At 42.9% G+C, this 27,673-nt stretch overlaps 1 protein-coding gene across 1 annotated transcript in view; it reads left to right on the top strand.

The window, feature by feature from the left end:
- The first annotated feature begins 16,210 nt into the window (after positions 1 to 16,210).
- Positions 16,211 to 27,673, top strand: part of tmem38a (transmembrane protein 38A) — a 55,710-nt gene continuing 44,247 nt past the window's right edge. The window contains exon 1 of the mRNA XM_043720802.2: positions 16,211 to 16,508. Coding sequence (XP_043576737.1) covers positions 16,385 to 16,508 — 124 coding nt within the window. The 5' untranslated portion in view covers positions 16,211 to 16,384. The remainder of the gene's footprint in view (positions 16,509 to 27,673) is intronic.

The following is a 27,673-nucleotide window of genomic DNA, read 5'->3' as shown; positions in this document are numbered from 1 at the left end:
GCATGGGCATCCTCCCACAGTCCAAATGGTAAATTGGCCATAATGCGAGGTACATTAGTCAGGGATAAAATATACGGTCAGAGAGGGGAATGGATCTGGATGGGTTATTCTTTGGAGTGTCGGTGTGGACTTGTTGGTTGAAGGGCCTGTTTCCACACTGTAAGGAATCTAACCATCCCACACAAATAGCCCAAATGCCTGAAAAATGCACATCCTTAAAAACTCTATCCAAAGGCTGTTTCCCAAGACATTCACTCCCAAAAAACCCATCTGAATTTTCTCAACACACAGATGACACCAAAATTGGAGGTGTAGTGGACAGCGAAGAGGGTTACCTCAGATTTAAAACAGGATCTTGACCAGATGGGCCAATGCGCAGAGAAGTGGCAGATTGAGTTTAATTCAGATAAATGCGAAGTGCTGCATTTTGGGAAAGCAAATCTTAGCAGGACATATACACTTAATGGTAAGGTCCTAGGGAATGTTGCTGAACAAAGAGACCTTGGAGTGCAGGTTCGTAGCTCCTTGAAAGCGGAGTTGCAGGTAGATAGATAGTGAAGAAGGCGATTGGTATGCTTTCTTTCACTGGGTACAGGAGTTGGGAGGTCATGTTGCGGCTGTACAGGACATTGGTTAGACCACTGTTGGAATATTGTATGCAATTCCGGTCTCCTTCCTATCGGAAAGATGTTGTGAAACTTGAAAGAGTTCAGAAAAGGATGTTGCCAGGGTTGGAGGATTTAAGCCAAAGGGAGAGGCTGAACAGGCTGGGGTTGTTTTCCTTGGAGCATCAGAGGCTGAGGGCTGACCTTATAGAGGTTTACAAAATTATGAGGGGCATGGATAGCGTAAATAGACAAAGCCTTTTCCCTGGGGTCAGGGAGTCCAGAACTAGAGGGCATAGGTTTAGGGTGAGAGGGGAAAGATATAAAAGAGACCTTAGGGGCAACTTTTTCACACAGAGGGTGGAACATGTATGGAATGAGCTGCCAGAGGAAGTGGAGGCTGGTACAGTTGCAACATTTAAGAGGCATTTGGATGGGTATATGAATAGGAAGGGTTTGGAGGGATATGGGCCGGGTGCTAGTAGGTGGGACTAGATTGGGTTGGGATATCTGGTCAGCATGGACGGGTTGGACCAAAGGGTCTGTTTCCATGCTGTACATCTCTATGACTCTATGTCAAGGGTCATAGGGAAAAGGGGGAGCACGACCTTGAGAAAGATGATTAGCAGTGACCATGTTGAAAAGTGGAGGTGGTTGGATGGGCTGAACCTCCTACTCTTGTTCCTATTTTCTATGTTTCTGTAATATTAGCAATCAGTGATATAGGATGAGGACAAGAAAAGTATACTCCACTAAATGGAGGTAAGAAACCAATCACTCATCAATTCCAGGAATGACTTTAGTCATAAGGCAATAGTTAACGTTTAAGATGCATCTATTAAGCACATAGACAGCAGAGATCATGATTAGGGAGCTTTCAAAGGCATATCTAAAAGACACTTGGACAGTGAAGAGGAACCGTGAACTTATCAAAGAACATAAAACAAAGTATTAAATAATTTTGTAAATGTATCAATTTTTAAAAAGTTATTGATCATAGCCATTATGGGATAAATAGAATAATACAATGGGTAATGAAACACCACTGAGGGTACAGGTCTCCAGTCTGAGAAACAACCCTCCACCCCACACTCTGTCTCCTACTATCATGCCAATTTTGTATCCAATTGGCAAGGTCATCCTGAATCCCATGTGATCGACCTTTACTAATTAGTCTACGATGCGGAACCTTGTCAAAGACTTTACTAAAGTCCACGTTGAGAGGTGACTTTATTGAGGTTTAAAAAATCATTAGGCGTGCAGATAAAGTGAATAACAAGGTTTTTTTCCTTTGGGAGAATTCAAAACTAGGAGGCATATTTTTAGGGAAAGAGGAGAAAATTTTATAAAGGACACGAAGGACAACGTTTTTACACAGAAAGTAGTTAGTGTGTGGAATGCACTGCCAGAGTAGGTGGTGGATGCAGGTACAGTTACCATGTTTAAAAGACATTTGGATAAGTACATGAATAGAAAAGATTTGGAGGGATATGGGCCATGTGCAGCAGGTGGGACTAGTTTAGTTTGAAAACATGGTTGGCACGGCCAAGTGGGACTGAAGGGTCTATTTCCATGCTGTATGACTCTAACTCTAACTTTCAAATGTTGGTTGGGGGCTGTTATTTGCAGGTGAAGTGATAACTGGAAATTGGGAGGCCTTCAAAAATGAGTTAACATAGAAACATTGAAAATGTTTGGCCCTTCAAGTCTTCACCACCATTCAATATGAGCATGGCTGATCATGCAATTTCAGTATGCCATTCCCATTTTCTCTCCATACCTCTTAATCCCTTTAGCCGAAGGACCACGTACACTGCCTTTTTGAATATATCTTAACAAACTGGCCCCTGGACCTTTCTTTGGGAGAGAATTCCACAGGTTCATAACTCTAAGTAAAGAACTTCTTCCTCATCTCAATCCTGAATGGCTTACCCCTTATTCTTAGACTGTGACCCCCAGTTCTAGACCTCAACATCAGAAACATTCTTCCCATATCTAGCCTGTTCAGTCCAGTCAGGACTTTGTATGTTTCGATGAGATCCCCCCTTATTCATCTAAATTTCAGTGAGTACAAGCCCAGTCAACCCAGTCTTTCTTCATATGTCAGTTCTGTCATCCCAGGAAGCGTAAAGGTGCAGAGACAGTCTATTCCTGTTAGTGTGAAGGGCAAGGCTAGGAGGTGGAGGGAATGCTGGATGACTAGAAAAATTGAGGCTCTGGTCAAGAAAAAAATTAGGCATACATTAGGTATAGACAGCAAGGATTGAGTGAATCCCTGAAGGAGTATAAGGGCAGTAGGAATACATTCAAGAGGGAAATCAGGAGGGAAAGAAGGGTTCAGAAAAGATTTACAAGGAGATAGCTTTGGCAATTAGGGTTAAGGAGAATCCAAAGAGATTCTACAAATACATTAAGGACAACAGAGTAACTATGGAGAGAATAGAGCCCCTTAGGTTGCTTATGTGTGGAAATGTAGGAGATGAGTGAGATACTAACCGAGTATCAGTGCATCAGTGTTTACTATGGAAGCTAAATAACTTGGAGAAATAAATAGCAATATTAGCGAGTGTTGAGAAGATTTGTAGCTCAGGTTGGGGTTCTGGATGTAAGTTTGCTCGCTGAGCTGGAAGGTTTGTTTTCAGACATTTCGTTACTATGCTAGGTAACATAATCAGTGAGCCTCTGATGAAGCACTGGTGGTATGGCCCACTTTTTATTTATGTGTTTAGGTTTCCTTGAGTTCGTGAGGTCATTTCCTGTAGTGATGTCATTTCATGTTCTTTTTCTCAAGGGGTGCTAAATGACTTGAATCCCATTTATTGATTATTTGTTTAATCATTATTTAAGAAAGGTGGTAAGGAAAGCCAAGGAACAATGGACCAGTGAGCCCGACATCAGAGGTGGGTAAGTTGTTCGAGGGGATTCAAAGGGACAGCATTTACATGAAATTGGAAAGTTAAGGGCTGATTAGGCATAGTCAACATGGCTTTGCATGTGGAAAAACATGTCTCACTAATTTAGTTGAGTTATTTGAAGAAGCAACAAAGAAAATTGAAGGCAGACTGGTGGATGCTGTCTATATGAACTTCCACAAGGTGTTCATCAAAGTTCCTCATGGTAGACTGGCTAACAAGGTTAGATCACATGGAATACAGGGAGAGTTAGTCATTTAGGTACAAAATTTGCTATAAGGTAGGAGACTGAGGGTGGGTAGTGATGGAGGGATTCTTTTCGGACTAGAACCCTGTGACCAGTGGTGTGCCGCAAGAATCAGTGCCGGGTCCACTGCTTTTTGTCATTTATATGAATGATTTGGATGCAATCACTGGAAGTGCAGATGACACAGAATTGGTGGTGTCGTGGACAGCGAAGAAGGTTACGTCAGAGTGCAATGAAATCTTGATCAGACGGGCAAATAGGTTGAAGAGTGGCAGATGGATTTTAATTTAGGTAAATGTGAAGTGCTGCATTGGTAAGGCAACTCAGTGCAGAACTTATACATTTAATAGTAACGCCCTGGGGAGTATTGCCACACGGTGGCACAGTGGTTAGCACTGCTGCCTCACAGCGCCAGAGACCTGGGTTCAATTCCCGACTCAGGCGACTGACTGTGTGGAGTTTGCACATTCTCCCTGTGCCTGCGTGGGTTTCCTCTGGGTGCTCCGGTTTCCTCCCACAGTCCAAAGATGTGCAGGTCAGGTGAATTGGCCATGCTAAATTGCCTGTAGTGTTAGGTAAAGGGGTAAATGTACGGGAATGGGTGGGTTACGCTTCGGCAGGTCGGTGTGGACTTGTTGGGCTGAAGGGCCTGTTTCCACACTTTAAGTAATCTTAAAAAAAAAGAGACTTTGGAGTGCAGGTTCATAGTTCTTTGAAAGTGGAGTTGCAGATAGACAGGGTAGTTAAGAAGGTGTTTGGTATGCTTGTCTTTATTGGTCAGTGCATTGAGTTTAGAAGTTGGGAGATCATGTTGTGGCTGTACAAGACACTGGGCAAAAGTGAGGACTGCAGATGCTGGAGATCAGAGTCTAGATTAGAGTGGTGCTGGAAAAGCATAGCAGGTCAGGCAGCATCCGAGGAGCAGGAAAATAGACATTTCGGGCAAAAGCCCTTCATCAGGAATGCCCGAAACATTGATTTTCCTGCTCCTTGTATGCTGCCTGGCCTGCTGTGCTTTTCCAGCACCACTCTAATCTAGAATCTTTTCATGACACTGGTTATGTCACTTCTGGAATACTGTATTCAAGTCTGGTCTCCCTGCTGTATGAAAGACGTTGTGAAACTTGAAACGGTTCAGAAAAGATTTACAAGGATGTTGCCATGGTTGGAGGATTTGAGCTATAGAGAGTTGCTGAATAGGCCGGGGCTGTTTTCCTTGGAGCATTGGAGGCTGAGGTGGAGGTTTATAAAATCATGAAGTGCATGATAGAGTGAATAGCCAAAGTATTTTCCCAGGGCACTGGAGTCCAAAACTGGATGGCATAGGTTTAAGATGCAAAGGGAAAGACGTAAAAAAGACCAAAAGGGCAACTTTTTCATGCAGAATGTGGTGTGTGTCTGGAATGAACTGCCAGGGGAGGTGGTAGAGACCGTTTCAACAACAACATTTAAAAGGCATCTGGATGGGTATATGAAAAGAGTCATAGAGCTGTACACAACAGAAACAGACCCTTCAATCCAACTTTCCCCCCTCACCTTAAATCTATGCCTTCAGGAAAAAGTCCTTGTCTACCCCTCCAACATCCTTGTAAATCATTTCTGAACTCTTTCAAGTTTCACAATGTCCTTCTTCTGGCAGGGAGACCAGAATTGAACGCAATACTCCAAAATTGGCCTAACCAATGTCCTGTACACCTGCAGCATGACCTCCCTAATCCTACACTCAATGCACTGGCCAATAAAGGCAAGCATACCAAATGTTTTTTTAACTATCCTGTCTATATTCGACTCTACTTTCAAGGCACTATGAACCTGCAGACCAAAGTCTCTGTTCAGCAATGTCCCCCAGGACCTTACCATAAGTCCTACCCTGATTTGCCTTTCCAAAATGCAGGACCTCACAGTGCTCTCATCAGTCCTCTCATTACTTCTTCAAAAAACTCAGTCAACATAGTGAGACATGATTTCTCATACACAAAGCCATGTTGACTATCTGTAATCAGTCCTTGCCTTTCCAAACAGAAGGATTTAGAGGGATACAGGCCAAATGCTAGCAAATTGGACTAATCAGTTTAGGTTATCTGGTTGACATGGATGAGTTGAACCGAAGGGTCTGTTTCTATACAGTACATCTCTATGTCTCTGACTCTAAAAGAGAAAAAAATTATAAAATTTTCAAGAAAATTCTAATTTTTTTCATGTCAGTAAGTCATACAATGAAAATCTGTAAATATAAATTGTGCAAAATTCTCCCAAATTAACAACAGTTAAACTGAATTTGAGTTGCCGATCTCTTCTCCATAGTTTTGTAAACTTGAGAATCTTTCAGTGGCTTCTGATCATCAAATATTCTGCAAAAAATAGATTCGAGGAGCTTCCATTGCAGAAATATCTGAGCTTCAAGTAACACCTTTTCATCTAGAGAATAATATAATACACACTAAAACATTGTTTCCCAATTTTAAAGCTGACGTTTTGGGGTTGTGAACTCTACAGCAGTAATTGCTGCCTGGCTTACTGTGTTCTTCCAGCCTCCTTGCCTGTCTAGATTCTAGCATCTGCAGGTTTTTTTTCTCTAACCATGAAGCTCTGAACAAGTCATAATGGTTGTGCTCCTTGTCCCAAAGAAGACCCCCTGCTTTCACAGTGAATGCCACCCACTCTGACATTTTCTACGAAAGTGTGGCTACAATTTTCAAGTTTCGAAATCGGGTCACAGTGGAAGCACTGGTGTAAAATGCTGCTGTATTTACAGTGCTGGAGATCTGAAACAGTGGCAGATAATGCATGTCATAGTCATAGAAATGTACAGCATGGAAACAGACCCTTCGGTCCAACCCGTCCATGCCGACCAGATATCCCAACCCAATCTAGTCCCACCTGCCAGCACCCGGCCCATATACTCCAAACTCTTCCTATTCATATAACCATCCAAATGCCTTTTAAATGATGCAATTGTACCAGCCTCCACCACTTCCTCTGGCAGCTCATTCCATACATGTTCCACCCTCTGTGTGAAAAAGTTGCCCCTTAGGTCTCTTTTATATCTTTCTCCTCTCACCCTAAACCTATGCCCTCTAGTTCTGGACTCCCCGCCCCCAGGGAAAGACTCTGCCTATTCACCCTATCCATGCCCCTCATAATTTTGTAAACCTCTATAAGGTCACCCCTCAGCCTACGATGCTCCAGTGAAAACAGTCCCAGCCTGTTCAGCCTCTCCCTATAGCTCAAATCTTCCAACCCTGGCAACATCCTTGTAAATCTTTTCTGAACCCTCATCTTTAGCCTTAAGGAATCAATGTTTTTTTTTAAAGTATACCTTCATTAACCATATCAATACAGTGTCCAAAAGAGGTCAGAGACTAGAAATATTTCAGTGAGTAAATCACCTCTTGAATGGCCAAACCCTGTCCACCATCCACAAGGCACGAGTAATGAGTGTGATGGAATACTCCCCAGTAATGCAAAGGTTAGAACAAACAGTCTTACCACGAATTCAACCCAAACTCTGGATGAGATACGTGGATGACACCTTTGTAATCATTAAAAACACGGAAATAGAGAACACACACCGGATCATCAACTCCACACTCACAGGAATCCGTTCACGAGAGAGGAAGAAAAGGACAACCAACTCCCATTCCTAGACGTGATGGTACAGAGAACACCAAATGGAGAATTCACCTCAAAGGTACACAGGAAAGCCACACACACAGACCAAGTCCTGAACTATGAAAGCAACCACCCCAACACACACAAACGAAGTTGCATCAAGACACTATTCAAAAGGGCCACAACACACTGCAGCACACCTGAACTGCAAAAAGAGGAAGAGGAACACCTATACAAGGTATTCGCCAAAAACGGATACCCTCGCAATTTCACCAACAGATGCCTAAGGGAAAGACAGCGGAACGAGGACATGCCACAACCCAAAGGACTAGCCACTCTAGCATACATCAAGAGCATTTCTGACAGCCAGACTACTGCGACCACTAGGACTCATAACAGCACACAAACCAACAGCCACACTCAGACAACAACTCACCAGAACGAAGGACCCGATAACCAGCATGAGCAAAACTAATGTAGTGTACAAAATCCCATGCAAGGACTGCACAAAACACTATATAGGACAAACAGGAAAACAGCTAACGATCCACATCCACGAACATCAACTAGCCACGAAACGACACGACCAGCTATCCCTAGTAGCCACACATGCAGACGACAAGCAACATGAATTCGACTGGGACAACACTACCATTATAGGGCAAGCCAAACAAAGAACAGCCAGGGAATTCCTAGAAGCATGGCACTCATCCACAAACTCCATCAACAAACACATCGACCTGGACCCAATATACCGGCCACTACAGCGGACAGCTGAAACTGACAACCGGAAGCGGCAGGGACAGGCCACTATAAATGCCGGAGGAAACACCACAGAAGCGCTTCACAGGAGGCTCCCAAGCACTGAGGATGTCACCTAGACAGGGGATGAAACGTTTGCAACAAAAACTTCCAGCTCGGCGAACAGAACCACAACAATACTCCCCACTTGTCTGGATGAGCTCCAACAATTCTCGAGAAGCTTGTTACCTTTCAGGACAAAGCAGCCCATTTGATTGGCCACACATCCACTCTCTACACTCCTGATGCTCAGTAGTGGCAGAAATTCACGAGGGATCCTTAGACAGCACCTTCCAAACCTTGACCACTACTATCGAGAATGACAAAGGCAGCAGATGTATGGCAACACCACCACCTTCAAGTTCCCCTCCAAGCTATTCACCATTCTGACTTGGAAATAGATTGCTGCTCCATCAGTGTCAGTGGGTCAAAAGCTGTAATTTCCCTCCATAGTAGCATTGTGGATCTACCTACAGCATATGGACTGCAGCTGTTTGAGAAGGCAGCTCATCATTACCTTCTCGAGGGCAACTAGGGATAGGGAATAAATGTTGGCCAAGTTAGTAACACTCATTTCATGAATGAATTTAGAAGAAAATTAGTGATTTCACCTCTATAGTCTTGTGTGGCAGAAAATTCCACAGGTTGACCACCCTCTGTGTGAAGGAATATCTCCTTATTCCAGTTTGAAATGACCAATGCGCATTCTGTAACAACTTGTTCAGGATCTCCCTCATCTAGTGGAAACATACTGGCATTGGAGGTAGCCCATAAAAGGTTCATTTGGTTGATCCCAGATATCAAGGGATTTTTGAAGAGGAAAAGTTGAGTACGTTGGATTTGTACACATTGGAGATTTCAAGGAGGGCTCAAAATGCTAACCCAGCTTGCTTTCCACAGATGCTGCCAGACTTTCTGATGTTCTCCAGACTTTTTGTTTCAGTTAAATTTGACTCTATGACTCTAATTCTTTGGGGACTTGCCAGGGTAAATACTAGGAGATTGTTTTCCCTTGTGGGAGAGTCTAGGACCAGGCAGTATAATCTGAGAATCAGGAATCATTAAGTATGTTCAAGGCTGAGATAGAGAGATTTTTCATCAGTAGGGGAATTAAGGATTGTGGGGATAAGGCAAGGAACTGGACTTGAGATTATCAAACCAGCCATGATTCCATTGAGTGGTGGAGCAGACTTGAATGGCTGTTTCTATGGTCTTACAAACAATGATTGAATCTTTGGTCTTTTTCTTCAGTTGATTGATTAATAGCAAACTGTATCTGAAGTAACAAGAATCTGAATTTATAACAAATATATTTCAAAATTAGCAGCTTGTAAAGGTATTACTGATGTGGCAATACAGATTACATGTAGATAATACGGTAAACACAGTATTTGAACGAATATGGCACCAAACTGGAGTCAATGGGAATCAGGGAGAGAGCACTCTGTGTAATATTAAAGGATTAAATTGGACTATCTCCTCTAGACATTAATATAATATTAAAGAGTTAAATTGTACTGTCTTCCTCCAGAAGCTGAACATTCTGGAAGGGGGTGGAGACGATATTCATGCAGGAATGTGGGTGACTTCCACTTCATTTAGGCAGTCATTTACTACTAATCTCCTACTATTATCAAATTAAACTCTCATTCAGTCCCTTCCATTCAGAAATACTTTCATAGCCATCCCCCAGTCAATCAGGTTCACTTGTGGGAACATCCCTGATACTGAAGCATATCACACCGACATTGTCTGGGGAAATAGCGGAGCCAGAACTCGTTTGCAGGGCCATCCCAAAGCTAGGACGTATCACACCTACATTATCTTGGGGAATCACGGATTCAGGAAATCGACTGCATAACGATTCCCCAGGGTTAGGACATTTACATTTACATGATCTCTGAGGATGATCTCAGAGATTGTACCTAGGGTGACATGTGGTCATGAGGGAGAGTGGCCAGAGTACCTGTAAGCATTACCAACTGACCTGTATAAAGGGGATGTGTTTTCTTTGTTCAGGGCCTCATTTTTGATTCGACTTCCCATGACCAGTGAAGTGTGTCAGAGGGGTCACCTAGCTTGTACAAGCTTTAATAAGCTTTAACTGAATTGCATCTAATGTGTGAAACGTCAGGAAAAGAATCAAACATCTTTTGGTTGCAGACATACCTGGCACAAAAGAAGATGGTTGTGATTGTTGCAAGTCAGTAATGTCAGCCCCAAAACATCATTGTCCAAATCTTGTTGTGTTTGACCATGGACTGCTTCAGTATCTGAGGAGTTGTGAATGGTGCGGAACATTGTGCAGTCATCAGCGAACATCCCCAATTCTGAGCTTATGATGGAGCAAAGATCATTGGTGAAGCAGCTGAAGATGTTTAGGTGTAGGACACTACCCTGAGGAACCCCTACAGAGATATCCTGGAGCTGAGATGACTGACCTCAAACGAGCATCTTCCTTTGTGCTGGATCTGACTCTAACCAGGGGAGAGATAACCCTCTGATTCCCATTGATTCCAGTTTTGCTAGAGCTCCTTGGATGCCAAGAGCAGTCACTCTCAACGCACCTAAAACAATAAAATTCTCTTCTCATCTCAGTGCAGTTAGTAAGTAAATTGCACCTTGAGGTGGAAACCCTTCAGAATTGCAATGGTACAGATTAATCTCCTGGACAAGTCTCTGAGCAGTCTGGTCTTTTACAAGAATACAACCAGAAGGCGCTGGAGAAAATCAGCAGGTCTGGCAGCATCTGAGGAGACATCTTAAGTCCAATATGACTTCTTCAGAACTGAAGCGGGAAATGTGATGGGTTTTCTGCTCTTGAAAGGGGAAGTTGGACAGGACTTGACAAAGGAAAGTCATTCCTGATGAAGAGTTTATGCCCGAAACGTCAATTCTCCTGCTCCTCGGATACTGCCTGACCTGCTGTGCTTTTCCGGCACCACACTCTCAACTCTGATCTCCAGCATCTGCAGTACTCACTTTCTCCCAAAAGGAAAGTCAGGGAAAGGTTAGAGATTAGTGGAGACCAGAAATCAAAGGTGTGATTGAATGGCAATTGTCACAGTGAAGTCACAGTAGATAATGGTAGGTTAAAGGTCAGCTCCAACTGAAACACAAAAGCAGGATAGAGCACCATGGAGAAGCTAAAGCATGAAAATGCAGGCCACTGTTCATAACCTGAATTTGTTAAACCAACAAGGTTGATGTGAAATTTGAATTCAATAAAAATCTGGAATGGAAAGCTAGCCTGAAAAATACATAAAACTATTAATCAATTTTGTAAAAACCCACTTGGTTCACTAATGTACTTCAGGGAAGGAGATTTGTCATCCTTACCTGATCAAGCCTACAAGTGACTCCAGATCCACAGCAGTAAAGTTGACTCTTAACTGCCCTCGATGAAATTTGGAATGGGCAATAAATGCTAGCCCAGCCAGTGGTAACACATCCTGTGAACAAATAAAGAGGTTCATCCGGAAGGTTGTAAAGTACCAACGTTGAAAATATGGTGTTGTTCCTCCATGTAGTACTGGACTTCATTGGAGCAGGCTGATGACAGAAATGTGACAAAACAGCAAGATGGTGCATTGAAACAGCAGGAAACTGGGAGGTTGAGGCCATTCTTACACACTGAGTGGAGACATTCTACAAACCTGTTACCAAGGCTGGTGTTCTGGTCTGTGCAGTGTACAGGAGACTGCATTGTAAGCAGCAAACATAGTAGACTAGATTGAAAGAAGTAAATCATTGAAAGAAGTGGCTGAGCCTCAGACAATGGGGAGGTAGGAGGTAAAGGGCAAATGTTTTACATCCTGAGATTTCACAGGAAGGGGTTGTGGGAAGGGAATATGAGGTGTTGGGAGTGATGGAGGAATGGACCCTGAAGACATGGGCAGGGAGTGAATACGTGCTCGGGTGGTGGCATCCCTCTCGATGTAGCAAAAACAGCAGAGGTTGATCTTTTGAAAAAAGAGACTGGTGGGGTGTGGAAAGTGAGGAAAGAGAAAATCTATCATGGTCCTGGGAGAGAGGAGAAGGAGTGAGGACAGAATTGCAGAGAAGTGAGAGAAAATCCTCACTTAAGAGGAAATGATGACATATCATAATCATTATGAAAGGTAACATCACTGGAACAGATGTGACAGTGAAGGAGACACGAGGAAAATGAAATTAAGCCGCTACAGGAAGCAGGATGTGAGGAGTTGTAGGTGAAATAACATGGATGACTTGTCCTGGTGTCACTTTCTGGTCATTGTCCGGAAAAGAAAAATTGATCAATTGTTCTTCTAACCTTTGTCTCATTTTCACTGTCCATCTCTGACTCTTCTCTTCTTTTCTCGACTTCTCTGCCTCCATTCCAGAGATAGGCCATTTAGTAAATATACATTCCAAACCCACTAGCTCCCACAGTTACCATAGCTGCACCATTTCACACCCTGCCTCCTGTAAAGATTAAATTTCATCTCCCAGTTGATACTATTATTCATAGCAGTGATATTAACTTGTCTTCTTTTTCCTCAACCAATGATAATTCCCCCCACAGTCATGCATGCCACCCATCATAGAAGTGGCATGGCTCAGGTCTGACCCATTCCTTGCACTTCTGCCCGTACTCCTCCTCCTTCAGAACCAGAATAGGATTCACCTTACCTCACCTTCTCTCCACCAGCCTCTCTATTCAAAAGATCATCCACGTCCACCACCTCTGGGTGTTCAAGGCCCTAAATGTTCCTTCTAGGTGTTTTACTCGCACTTCCTTAAAATTGCAACATTTAAAAGGCATCTGGATGGTATATGAATAGGAAGGGTTTGGAGGGATATGGGCCGGGTGCTGGCAGGTGGGACTAGATTGGGTTGGGATATCTGGTCAGCATGGATGAGTTGGAGCGAAGGGTAGTTTCTCTTTCCACAGATCCTGTTGAGCTTCTCCAGCACTTCCTGTTTTATTTTAGATCTCCACACACTTGATATTTCAGTTTTATTTTAATATGTTTCGGGTGGACGCTAGTGAAGTGTAGCATCGTGAGGTTATCTGTGGGTTTGTGGTAGCATGAGGTGCTGAGGTGCCCATCCTTGATGGAGATGCATGTATCCAAAAATGAGACAGATAGTAGAGAGTAGTCCATGATGAGTTTGATGGTGGGATGAAACCCATTGATATCCCTGTGTAATTTTTTCAGTGACTCGTCACCATGGGTCCAGAGGAAGAAAATGTCATCAATGTACCTGGTGTATAGAGTTGATTGGAGGTCCTGCATAGAGAAGAAGTTTTGTTTGAAACTGTAATGACCTCCTCAGGAGACAGACATGCGCTGCAACCGACAGGGTACCCTTCATTTTCCAGTACTTCCCAGGAGTCGAAAAAGTTACGCCATGTTCTTCGCAGCCTGCAACACATTATCAATGAGGATAAGCACTTCGCCAAGACCCTCCCCATCCTTCCACGTCTTGCCTTTAAACAACCACCAAACCTCAAACAGATCACTGTTCGAGCAAACTGCCTGGCTTTCAGGACAACACCATACAACCCTGTCACGGTAGATGCTGCAAGACATGTCAGAGTGTTGACATGGATAACCACCATTACGCTTGGGGACACCTCTCACCATTGGATACTCTGGAGGCAGGAAACATGTTTCTGCTGATGGGTGAGTGCCGAACCAGAGGACACAGCTTAAAAATATTGGGTAGACCATTTAGGACAGAGATGAGGAGAAACTTCTTCACCCAGAGAGTGGTGGCTGTGTGGAATGCTCTGCCCCAGAGGGCAGTGGAGGCCCAGTCTCTGGATTCATTTAAGAAAGAGTTGGATAGAGCTCTCAAGGATAGTGGAATCAAGGGTTATGGAGATAAGGCAGGAACAGGATACTGATTAAGGATGATCAGCTATGATCATATTGAATGGTGGTGCAGGCTCGAAGGGCAGAATGGCCTACTCCTGCACCTATTGTCTATTGTCTAATGTACATGGCAGGTACTCATGTGACTCAGCCAACGTTGTCTATCTCATATGCTGCAGGCAAGGATGCCCTGAGGCATGGTACATTGGCGAGACCAAACACAGGCTACGACAACAGATGAATGGATACCGCACAACAATCAACAGACAGGCGTGTTCCCTCCCAGTCAGAGAACACTTCAGCGGTCCGGGACATTCGACCTTTGGGTGACCGTCCTCCAAGGCATACTTCGGGACAGGCAACAACGCAAAGTGGCAAGCAGAGGCTGATAGCCAAGTTCAGTACTAATTGGGATCCCTCAACCAGGACCATGAGTTCATGTCACACTACAGGTGACCCGCTGCACTACACACACACATGCACACACACAGACGCACAATCACATACTCCTACAGACAGACATACACACTCCTACAGACCCATAAACTCACGCAGACCCTCTCTCACACACTCAGACATACACTCCCACAATCACATGCACACATGCACCCTCTCACAGACTTATACCTCTTTACACTCACACACATACACACACTCTCTCACAGACACTCATAACACCCCACCCAATACACATACATCCACATGCACACATACACATATAACTTTGTGGGGTGAATTTGTACTTGCAGAATTACATTTTATTTTGCTCAAAAACTGCATCAATCCATGTAAGGTTCTTTAAACCCGTTTTTTAGATTAGAATCAGTCTGAACATTGTGGCACAGACAGTCTCACACAGGGCACCTCATACCTTCAATGCATTATCTGGGCTGACATGGCACCAGTTGTTAAAGTTCACTTGAGAATGTAACTTTTAAAAAGTTCTGCAATTTACATATGAAAGAACTGAAACCAACATGTTCATTCTAACAAAAATGAGAGGCTTAACAAACAATCCGGGTATTTTTCAATATATAATTTCAGTTACATCACACTAAACTTTTGCAATAAATTTTGTGTCTTATGACCTTACACTCCACAACCAGCTGATGAAGGAGCAGCGCTTTGAAAGCTAGTGCTTCCAAATAAACCTGTTGGACTATAACCTGTGTTATGTAATTTTTAACTTTGTACACCCCAGTCCAACACCGTCATCTCCAAATCATTGGCCGTGATATTCTTGAGGATATGACAGGCCTATTGAAATACAAATTACATTTTCTGTTATAAAGAGAAGAGCTGTGTTTCATTTGATGCAGTAGAAAAATATTGAAAACCTTCAGCACTGTAGTTACGAGGGAGGAAAATCAAATGTCAGAAAGTGCAAAGTGGTACAGATGGGTACAACCACCACATTTAAAGTCTTTTGGACAGGTCCATGGATAGGAAAGGTTTACAGGGGACGTGAGCCAAACGCAGGTACAGTATATAGGATTAGTTCAGTTTAGGAAACCAGGTCGGAATGAACCATGTGGGCCGAAGGGTCTGTTTCCGTGCATTAAGTGTGTGTTTTTGTGTTTTTAAACTTGTCCGTACAGGTTTATCTGTAGGTGGGCGAGGCTTTCCCCCCTACTCTTCCGGGGTTCGGTTAACGCCCCGATCTCACAGGAGTCCTGCTCAGAAAACTCTGCCGCATTTAGCAGCAGTTCCGAGTCTCCCTGCAGCGACGCTGCCTGAGCTGCTGAACATTTGCGGTGTTATCTGTTGTGCTTTAGTTTCAAGTTTCCATGATCTGCGGCATCTTGCTTCTGTTTAACAAAACGTGCATATTGAATTCGGGTTCAAAATTTGTGATCAGAATTTCTGGAGCCTCAGGCTCGCATCCTCTCCTCGTGACCCTCCAAAATTCGCACCCCTTCTTCCCCCCAACAACAGGCCAAGCAGGAGTGCGTGGAGGTATTTGCCTTCAGTGAAGGTTTGCACATTGACTAGGCTATACCTGATCACTGCTTCCTCTGCCTTTTTAGGGCTGTGTATGTCGTGTTTATTTCTGCTGCAGTTACACTCAGTCCCTGATTGGCTTGGATCAGACGTTGGCTGTGCAATTGTGTGCTGTGGTCCTGACGTCAAGGGGTTATTTGTGATCGCTGAGGAAGGGCCGGGGGTTGGGTTGGGGGCAGTTACACTGTCAACCGTGGCTGGGGAAAGGCAGATAGAGGGAAAGGCAGATAGATAGATATAGACAGAGAGAGAGAGAGAGAGAGATATCAGAGACCAGGAACTGGAGACGAGACTCAGAGGTATTGGGTCGAAGCAGCTATCGGAATCACACGCAGGAGCTGCAAACACCGAACTTCTTCAGTTATGGATATCCTGGCGGTGTTGAACCTGAGCGAAATCGCTCTTTATTTTTCTAAGATGTCCATGTTCCCGCTGTTTGACCTGGCTTATTACATCGTGTCCATTCTCTACCTAAAATACGAACCAGGTCTGTACATTTCACTCTGATTGCTGTAACTGAGGGCAGTGCGTACTGTATACAGTTTTGGTGATGGCACAAATGTTTTAATTTCGCGGTTTGAGCATCGTTTACAGCGCTGTGAATGCATGGGATTTGCGGTGTTTTAACCGGTTTGTCAATGCAAGGGGCGTTTTTCCGTGAACCCGAAAACGATGGGCCTTAAAAGGTATGACTCTGTTCTATTTACATTGTTGTTGATTAAAATAACTTCAGGGGAACAAGAGCAGTGATCCCAGAAACTGCAGGACGCTGGCCAGAGTCACTGAGTCGTGTCTTGCACGGAGTCCCTTTCCACATCGTGAATGGGATTTAGCTCCATCTACAACGAGAGCTGCTGCTAGAATTAAAAAAACAATTGTCTTTTCCTTCACCCAATTTCTTTCTTAAAACTGGAATCAAACTATTGTTGGATGGGGCATTTATGACACATTTGGGGATGGTGAGAATCTACAGAAATCTTCTGGATGTGTCAGGAGGAAAGAGTCCAAATGGAATTATCCGAGAATAGCTGCAGCTGTCTGGATTGTAGCTATCAATCCCCAGTAGAAGCAACAAGGCTACATAGTTATTCTTAATATAGATACTGGGAGCTTGACCTTCACATCTATCTCCTTACCGAACAGTTTCCAATTGGAAGAAAACCAAAAAAGGGAAATAAAGCAAATAGTATCAAGATTTGAAAGAAAAAATACATCTTAATGCTGCATGAATGTTGCTGATCAGACCGAATGTTGTAATTACCCTGGGGAAGGGCAGTCATTAAACAACAAATCAATTGAAACATTTGTTGATCAAATAGTAACACTGTTGATGTAAAAAGGCCCAAAATTCCCTGATCTGGACAGGTGCCATCCAAGTGCTAAATCTGCCTGTGTCATGCTCTAAGTGAGAGGGAAAATAGACAATCTGCTCAAAGGGGCAGTGCCAATGGAAGCATGATTGAAGCTTCTCATTCTTTCATATCTCCATGTCTGAGCACACGGCCCATCATCAAAAAATGCAGTATCGTTCAAGCCTTCTGTCTTTATCTTCAACACTTAAAGACATTGTTATTTATTTGTCAACTCTTTTATCCTCTAAGTGTGAAATGATAGACTTTGGGAGGGCAAATACAAAAAGCTAGTGTAGCTTACATTTGACAAGTTACAGCAGTAATGTTTCCCAAATGTTGTCCCACTGTGACCCATTTCAAAGCTTAAAAATCGTTGCACCCAACCCCTGAGGGAAATGTGAAAATGGGGCTGGGGAAAGTCACCGTGATAGTAAGGAGATTGTTGAATTGGGAGCACAACTGTTGGAACTTGATCAGATCTATGTTGTGGCCATTACTGCCTCTGAGCTTGGGTCATCTCATAATCCCACTTGGGGTTCTGCCTTCACTTTGGGAAACCTTGGAGATAGATAGAGGTGGGAAATTGAGACTAGTCTAGGTAGTAGTATAGTTTTGGCAGTACAGACTTGATGGGCCAAAGGGCCTCTGCTGCACTGCCTGATTCAATGACATTGATGTCCATTTACAAAAAGGTGGTCGGGCCAGTTGATAGGGTAATCAAAATGACATGGATTATTTGAGTTTGTAAATAAAGGGACCGAATATATAGGCTAAGAGATTTTTCTCAAATGTAAAACAGTGGCTAAAGCCTCACTGGAATATTATGGATAATTCTGAGCACCAGATTTCAAGAAAGATGTAAAGGGAATAGAAAAGGTATAGACCAGGATGAGGGGCATTTAATGTGAAGAGGCATTGGAAAGGTTAGGACTGTTCCTGTGCATAGAGAAGGTTAAGATATGATTTTCACTGAAACTTTAAAGAAACAATATTCCATCTGTCAAGCAGATTCTTACTGGGATTCAATGTTTGAAGAATGATCAGAACAGGAGATGAGCAAACATTTTTCATTTAGAGACTTGGGGTTTTTAAAATTATTCAATTGATGTGGATATCATTGGTAAGGCCAGCATGAATTGAGATCACTGAATATTAGGCCATTCCAGAGCCAACACCAGGTCTGGACTTACGTAGAGAGCAGGTAACAATGGCAAATTCCATCCCAAAACTATAATTTTTTTAATGTTTAATTCCAGATTTATTTGAGTTTAAATTTGAGTTACTGTGGTAAAATTTGAACTTATGTCCTCAGATTATTAGTGCAGAACTCTGGACTACTTACCTCACACCATAAAATAGACCTGTGTCCATTAGTTCATGTTTCCTCCTTTGTCTGTAACCCAAGCCATATTACTGCTGCCTCCCAAATGCACCCATTTAATGACCTAACCTAGTCTCAAACAGCCTTGTATCTATCAATACAATCTACTTAAAAGAACAGTTGGGTATACAACTATATTGAATCTATAAATTGCACTATATTAGTATTACAATCCATTCTTTTCTCAGACATCAAATCTCATTTGTCTCATTATCAGACTGAGAAGCAAACATACATTGGAGGACATTTCCTTAGTCTCTTTCCCCAGATGCTGATTTCTGAAAACTGAGTTGGCTACACACTTCCATAGTCTTACCAATTGTCTCTTTCAAACATTGTTTGAATCTTTGCCCATCAGCATTGGCTTTCAAGTATACTTTGTATTGTCTTCCTTAATGTTAGAGATCATGGTTCCAGTCCAAACCCACCTACTCTGCCACATCCTAAGTTACACCCATCCAAATCTCCATTCCACTCCTGTCAGAGTTATAGCAAGACATGGGCTCCAGTAAGAATCTTTGTATAATTTACAATAGAGGTCAAACCCTGTTGAGTGTATTGAGATTAGAGCATAGACCATGGTTTGTGTTCATTTTCTCAGAGACCTATAATGTTCTACACTGTCAGTTGAAATAATTTGGTATAACTGTGGGTCAAAACTGAATTCTTATAACAGAATGTGATTTCAACCCTGGCCTCTACTGATATTTAGATATGTACAAATAGGATTCACTGCCACCCTGAGCCAATCTTCAGTCTTCAAGCATCAAGGAATGAGTCAATGCTTTCAAAATCTAACTTAGTGTTTCAAATCATTGCAATGGAACAGCTTTTGAATTGTTTGAGCTGGAAATGAGAAATAATTTTAGAGATGGTGGCTGAAGGTGGATGGGAAAGTGTACTTGGGAGATGGATAGTGATCTTACAGAAAGCTGCTGCATAGTCAGTTGCTAGAGGTGGTCATAACATTTTTGATTACTAAGCTAATGAGGGGTGTCTTTGTGACACCCCACAATTCAGGAACTGATCAGCTTAGAAACAGAAGTGAATTGTATTTTTAAATGAGAAAGGAGTTGCATTTATATTGCGTCTCACTTGCAACAAACTCAGTAGCCAAAGTGTGCACAAGATCCAACAAACACCGAAGTAATAAATGCCCAGTCGATATACTTTAGTAAATTTGGATATCACCATTGAGTTTAAATAGCACCATACACTCTGCTTCCATTTGCGAGGACTAACAAAACTGTAGTTTAGTGTATGATTTGAAAGATGGTTCTTCAGCATTTCCTCAGCACTGTATTGGATTATGTGCTTAGATCTCTGAAGTGGGTTTGGAATTCACAGGATATTGCATAATGCCCTTCCCAAGGTGGATTTAATGGAGGGAAAGCATGTAATTGGACAGGAGGATTGCAGGTGCCATCAGCTTCTGCCTGGATTAAGCTGGGCTAGGAAGGCCAATGTAAGGCCTGCACATACCACCAGCAGTTGAGGTTCTTCAGTCAGCAATGAACCCAGTAGCAGGTGGGGTAACACCATGCAAGAACCTCTGGTGCAGTTGCTTGTTAGATTCCAAGATGATAGGGTGGTGATGGAGAGGAAAGGGTAGGGAGGTGGGTGGTAGCTTGTTGAAAGGCTCAGTGCCTGATTGAAGCATGCTGCTTTGGAGAGGGGATGGCCAACTGACAGCTACTGCCTTGTTCTGTGATCCCACTTCATCATCATGTCCAGTGCCCCTCCCCCCATACATTGGTGTCTCAGTCAGTCATCCTCCACCTCCTTGCAGTCCATAACTAACAAATCACTGTTCCTTAAAAATTACACAGCTGCCTGCCTCTGATTGGCCACACAACTCAGGGATCTGTTTGTGCCCAGTTAAGTGCCTGATACTTAATTAGCAGGCACACCCTGTGGGACATAATGTGGAACTCATTGGCTCAGATCCTTATTACTTCCATTAAATCCCAACTATGATCTTTGGCATTGAAGAAAGTTTGCCTCGAAGTGAAACTAACCCTTGAGGTTAAATACTACTCAAAGGGGATGTTTATGATATTGAATTGCCCCCAGTTCTAAATATTAGAATCTGTGCACTTGTTCACAGATTATTACAGTTCATTATCCTTCAGAACTGAGTTTTTTTCAGCAATTTGTTTCTTCAAGGGAAGCTGGTTGTCACTGAACAGCAGAAGCATGGATAGATAGATCTTAAGAGTTTTTGGGATCAAGTTTTAGCAGGATTGGCCCTGATAAAACAAAATGGTTGGATAGAAACCATGATTAAAAATTGCTTATAGCCCATAGAAGGAACAAGCTCTTCTGGATTCTTGTTTTCTGATGTTATGAGATAATAAGCAAGTGTCCTCACACTCACTTTGTTCCTCCCATTCAAGGAATCAATAGTAGTCCAGAAATAGGTGATAATTGTTAAAGATGAATCTTCATTGTGTGAAGCAGAACAGAATGAAATCAGACTATTCAGCAACCTCCCTAAAAACATGTATAGTCAACAGTAAGCTCTGTGGGAGGGAATGATGTACATACATTAAAAGGTGAGATTGAAACATTGAATCTGTATTCCTTAGAGTTAAGAATGTGAAGTGATAATTGAATTTTAAAATTTTAATGGGCTCACCTGGTAGATCCAGAAAGGATACTTCCCTTGTTTGAGTGAGTGGAGATCCCAGGAGCACAGTGTTGCAATATCCAGCAACTGGGACTGAGAGGAGGACAAATTCTTTCACTCAAAAAGGGGTGTGTCTTTGGCATTCTCTACCTCAATTATGGAAACTCAGTCAATGAGCATGTAGGAGACAGGGTTCATCAGATTTCTAGATGTTAATGACATCAAAAGATATGGGAATAGGGCAAGGAATGTGGTACTGAGATGGACAATCAATTGTGATCTGGATTTGTGGACTGACCCCCAAGAGTGTATAGATATTTTATGCCAACTAAAATTTCATTGTTTTCTTTTGACACATTTGCTTGTGGATTCTTAGAAAGATGGCAAAATTTGAGAAAACTAAAAATCAGTTTGTTTACAAGAGAACATAATGCAAACTGTATATGTAAAAAGACTTATTGGCTTTTGTTGAAAGATCACAATAGGACTAATTGGAGAGCTCTTTCAATGGGTTGAATAGCTTCATTCTATGCTGGATCAGTTTGTGATTTGACATTTCCAATCAGTATTTTGCTGAACTACAGAGGCCAGTATCCCATCACCAAATCACTATTTACTTGTGCACTGTACACTGGCTGGCCAGCCAGCTCAGAATTAGTCCCCTAGACTAAGTTCTAAAGCCCCTATTTATAAAAATTTTATTAACCAGTACAAGTTACAAACAAACAGTAACAATGAACAGCAGGTTACAAGAAACAGCAGTTTAAGAGAAAGCCAGACCCCCAATCCCCACCATACAACCAGTTCACAGGGAAAAAGGGGATGAACCTCAAATCCCACTATCATATCAAAAGAAAACAATAGACAGTCACATACAAACAGTCCAATAAACCAAACAATAGAACAGTGCATATAACAGACCCCTGGCAACCCCGCAACCACACAACCCTCCCACCTTCTGGCCACTCAAAGACAGCTTGCCCCTATGCCCCTTCTGGTTCTCAATCTGCCTCACTCCTGACTCTTGGTCCACCTGACACCTTCTAGCCACCTCTAGGACAGCCCATCCTGTTTCACTACCCCTCCCCCCCACCTCAGGACAGCTTATGAACCTTCTGGCTTCCCTAACCACCCTTGTGCACTGTCCACCCTGGTACCTTCCTGGGGTGACAGCGCTGAGGATGGCCTACCTGCCTTCCAGCTATTTTGCCCCTACATATCATTGGCTCTCACCCACCCCAGTGCACCAACCAGCCTGTGGGCTGCACTGAGACATCAGGGCCATGTCTAGACCAACTCATCCCCCTTCCTGGGGGAACAATGCACAGGGCAGCCCACAGGCCTTATGGATTTCAGCCTGTCACTATGCACCTCCTGGCACTCAGCTGTTCTGACACCTGCTGGCAACCTCTAAGATGGCCCGTCCCGATTACCCCTTCTCGGGAAGTCAGTGCTCAGTATGGCCTACCCATCTTCCACCTTTCAGGATGGCCTAACCACCCTCCAGATCTCGGGGCGACAGCTTTCAGGATGACCTATGAGCCTCCCAGCTCAGTGTGGCCTACCATGCCCAGGGATAGACAAGACTGAGGATGACGGAGTCAATCACCAATGAACAGAGTCCTTTCTGGTACACTGTCAATTATCATAAACAGTTCTCTTCAGAATGCAGAGTCCATTACCAGAAACAGAGTCCACAACTGAAGGCAGAATGCATTGTCAGAGATAGAGTCCCATCCTGAAGACAGCAAATGCACACAGGCATTCAACTGCAGGCCTGGTCTATCCACACAACCAGATCCACTCAGGAACAGTTCATTGTAAAAAGGTACAGTTAACTCACAGGGAATGGTCCACTCCAGGCTGCAACAACTGTGCACCTCCCAGCACAGGTATTCAGTCTTGACATCTAGTCCACCCACAGAGGGCCAGGCCTACCCACAGAGGAACAGTTCATCTGGAAAGGTGCAGTTGACTCTCAGGGGCCCAGTCCAATCACCAACAGAAATCCAGAGGGCAAGGGCTAAACCTTGCCACAAAATCAGTATAGTCCTTTTCTCAAAGTTAAAAAAGGAGCAACACTGGCTGTAACCAGCCAGTGAAACAGTAGTTTCCTACTGAGAATTGAAATATACCTGAAACACATTGAAGAACAGCCAGTTTAGAAATAAGTCCTCAAAAAAAAGAGTATCTGTTAACAAACTGGTTGTGTAGATCAACCAGTTCAGGAATTAGGTTCCCAAAAAAAAAACCAACAGTATACACTGGCTATGGCCAATCAACTCTGTCAGTCCCCTAGACCATGTAGATTCTAAATCTCCTGTTTATTTATTTTAAAAATTTTAAACAGCACAAAATACACAGTTGACAATAAACAAAGCAGTTCACAATAAAACACTATACACAGGGGAAAGGGCAACAAAGCCAAACCCCAAACCTCACCATTCAATCAGTTTTCAGGGAGATGAGGACAAACCTTAAATCTCACTTCCATTCATCACAAAGATAACAGTAACAGACAAGAGTGCAATCAAATGAGAAGTAGTGCATACACCAGAGGAGAAAGTGAGGACTGCAGATGCTGGAGATCAGAGCTGAAAAGTGTTGCTGGAAAAGCACAGCAGGTCAGGCAGCATCCAAGGAGCAGGAGAATCGACGTTTCAGGCATGAGCCCTTCAGGACACACCCTGAAGGGCTCATGCCTGAAACGTCAATTCACCTGCTCCTTGGATGCTGCCTGACCTGCTGCGCTTTTCCAGCAACATTCACACATCACAGACCCAATATAGCTATAAAAGACCTGACACTCATCCACACAACATACTGATCAGAGTTCTTGACTAGCCTTCATGTGGAAAGGTCGCAAGCCTTCCAGTCTCTACCTGGTTGAAATTATTAAAGGAAAGTTTGTCCAGCAGGCTAAGATAAAAGGTAGGGAGGAGGGGCATCAGAAATGTGATAGGTGGAAAGAGGTCAAGGTGAGGGTGAAGGGCTTATGCCCAAAACATCGATTCTCCTGTTCCCTGGATGCTGCCTGACCTGCTGCACTTTTCCAGCAACATTGAGTTCCAGTCTCTACCTGCTTTGTGTACCGACTGACCCTCCCCAGGCCTGCTTTCCTCCAGGCTGGTCATGACCACTCCGCTCCCAGTCACCCTGCATACTGACTGGACTACCTCAGGTAGCTTGTACTGACTAGCCCACTCTGGTCCACACAATTAATCCCCTGTTTATATTTCTTATTGAACAGTTTATTTTTCCAATCTCCTGGATATTTAATTTTTTACCCCCCTTACTACCACCTAACTGCAATAGTGCTTATATTTTCCCCAGCACCCATGTTGTTTGTATGTGTGGCAGAGAGAGAGAGAAAGATAACAGATGTACAAATGTTTATTCACTTTCCACCAGGAAGAAAAGAAACACCCGAGTGGCGAGAGAAGCAGAGCCCTTCACAAAGGGCAATGCTGTGATCAAAGTGAAGGGGAGGGCAGGGATTAAATCAAAATAGATTGTACAGGGAAATAATACACTCTACTCCGTGTTGCCCACTTCTCCCTGAACTACTCCAGGGTGTTGTGGACACTGCATGCTCCTTCTCCAGAGACATCTGGGCTCTAAAAGAACCGTGAAAGAGGGCCAAGCAATAATAGGCCATAACAACCCCCTCCAGTTTGGCCAGGCCCAGGAGCAGACCCACAAGGAGGCCCTCAAACCTGCTCAAAGATCAAGAGCATAGGACTGAAATGCAACCGTAAACAGAAGAAAGTTTAAGAAAACCAAAAGAGTGCAAATGCCCACACCAATATATACATAGTTCAGACTCCAGAGCACCACAGAACAAGCAGTTGGGCTGAGTCCATAAGCCACCACAATCTGCAGTAGCAGGGGATCTGCTGTTTTTAATATTTTATTAAACAAGTTACAAAACGGTTTACAAAAAAAGCTTAACATTTACAGCTGCATACAACAGCAATTTTGCAAGGGAGGGGAGCAGCAAAGCTAGGCCCCAAACCCCTACCATTCAACCTGTTTACAGGGAGATGAAGACAAACCTCAAATCCCAGTTTCACATATAAAGGACAGTGACAGCAACATTTGTACATAAAAGGACAATCCAGTTACATAAAAAATGCATACAATACAGACCCAGCAAGCCCATCCCTCCCACCTTTCAACCACTAAAGGCAGTCCATCCCCAAGTACCTTCCAGCTCTCAGTCCACCCCATGCCCCTTCCAGTTCTTCACAACCAAGAGCAGAGTCCACTCCTGAAGGCAGGAAATCCACATCCCACAGGTGTTCAGCCTCCATGGAGTCCTGGCCCAGCCAGGGAAAACCAGGCCCACTCACAGGAACATAGTACAGGTGCAGTTAACACACTGGGGTTTGATCAACTCCTGAAGGAAAGGTCTTCACCCAAACTCCAGGATACAGCAAGTGCTCACCTCCCAGCACACACACAGGTATTCAATCTTCAGAGGCCCAGTCCCAGGGCTAGGCCTCCCCACAGGAACCACTCCTCTGGTGAAGTGGAGGTCTTCCACAAGGGCTCAGTCCAACCACCAAAAAACAGTGAAGACACTTACAAAAAGCAAAGGAAACTAGAGTCCAAGGGCTAAGCCCTACCACAAAATTATTATCCTTTTCTCAAAAAGGAGTGAAAAAAGAGTAACACAGGCTGTAACCAGCCAGTGAAACAACACTCACCTAGTGAGAACTGAGTCACACCTGAAACACATTATGTGCATCAGGAGTTTAACAAACAGCCCTCACTAAAAGGAATGCCAGTTAACAAACTGGCTAAATAATTCAGCCAGTTCAGTAATCAGGTTTTTCCCCCTCCAAAAGAGAGAGAAGTAGAAACCAACAATAATACCAGCCAACACAGAGTCAATCCCCTAAACTGAGAAGGCTCTGAATCTTCTGTTTATATTGGTCAGCCAGGGCTTCTTGATTGGCCCAGGTTAACAAACCCCAATCAAGGATCTCGTAGTCAACAAGATCCAACTGGTTCCAATGACTATACTTGCCTTATTTGTTTGCTGATTATGTTTGATACTAAGAATTCTTCAGTATTGATGATGAGTTTGAATTGTGTGGAATTTTGCATTTGGAGCAGGTTGGGCAAATAACAGTCCAGATGGTTTCTGGATTATTCGATAATATTCTTGGGAATAAAGTGATCAAACGGTATGGAGCAAAAGTAGAAACAGGATGCTGAATTGGATTTTAAGACATGATCATATTGAATGGAAGAACAGGTTTGAAGGGTTGAATAGCTTACTCCCACTTCTATTGGCTATGTTTCTATGCCATTTGGTTCCGACATGTGAGAATAGAATGGAAATAGAGAACTATTAATAGAGCAATTAAGTTTGAGTGTATGTTAGGGGCAGGGAAATGATAGTTCAGGTATCTGAACTGTTGGGAGATACAGATGGTGTGGACATATGGAGACTCTTTAATTTTGACTGAACAATTAACCAAATAGAGGCTATAGGATTAAAAGAAAACAGATGCAGCAAGATAAGAGATTGTAAGGAATATTTATGCTGCTGATCTATGCTTCTGATGAACAAATCCCAGAGAAAACAATAAATGCTGTTGTTTCTGAACAAGGCAAACATTTTCACTGCTGGATAAACTCACATTAAATCAAATTTACATTCAAGAATAACACTATTGTATTTAGATTGTGATGAACATCCATAGATATGACAGTCTAATGGTTATGATCCCAGACTAATAACAAGTTACCTGTGCAAATTATTTCATAATATCTGATAATGCATTAGAAACATATAAATGAAGGTTGCCTTTTGATTAAAAACTCAGATTTAAGTAGTGCCCTTCACACAACTCCTGTCTCAACATGGTTGATTTAGTGGTGAAACCATTTCCTTCCTTCAAATATGGTATAAATTAACATAGCAATGAACATAATTATTCAATCTATAAATTTAGTAAAAAGAAAAGAACAGTCTCACAAACTGATCTGTCTACTTTCAAATATTTGTTATTGTATTTATCTCCAAATTACAAAGCAAACACACCAAAAGTGTTCAGCAGTTTGATTTGTTTTAATAAGTCTTGTATTTTGGCATGGGTAATTTAACAATCATCCCGTTCAAAAGCTGATGGAATTGGGTTTTAACAATAAAATTACATCGGTGTAAAATCAGTTTCCATTGAAGTCAATGGGTTGCTATTTGGCCAGTTCAGTTAAAATTAATATTTCAAACTATTAATGTTTTTGACCAATATATATACACACACACAATCTTCTTT

This window comes from Chiloscyllium plagiosum, unplaced genomic scaffold, assembly GCF_037043375.1.
Source record: "Chiloscyllium plagiosum isolate Xiang-an unplaced genomic scaffold, Cpla_swu_hap1 HiC_scaffold_28, whole genome shotgun sequence".
Taxonomy (NCBI): Eukaryota; Metazoa; Chordata; class Chondrichthyes; order Orectolobiformes; family Hemiscylliidae; genus Chiloscyllium; species Chiloscyllium plagiosum.
Note: the sequence above shows the minus strand (reverse complement) of the source record. Positions and strands in the feature narration are given on the sequence as shown.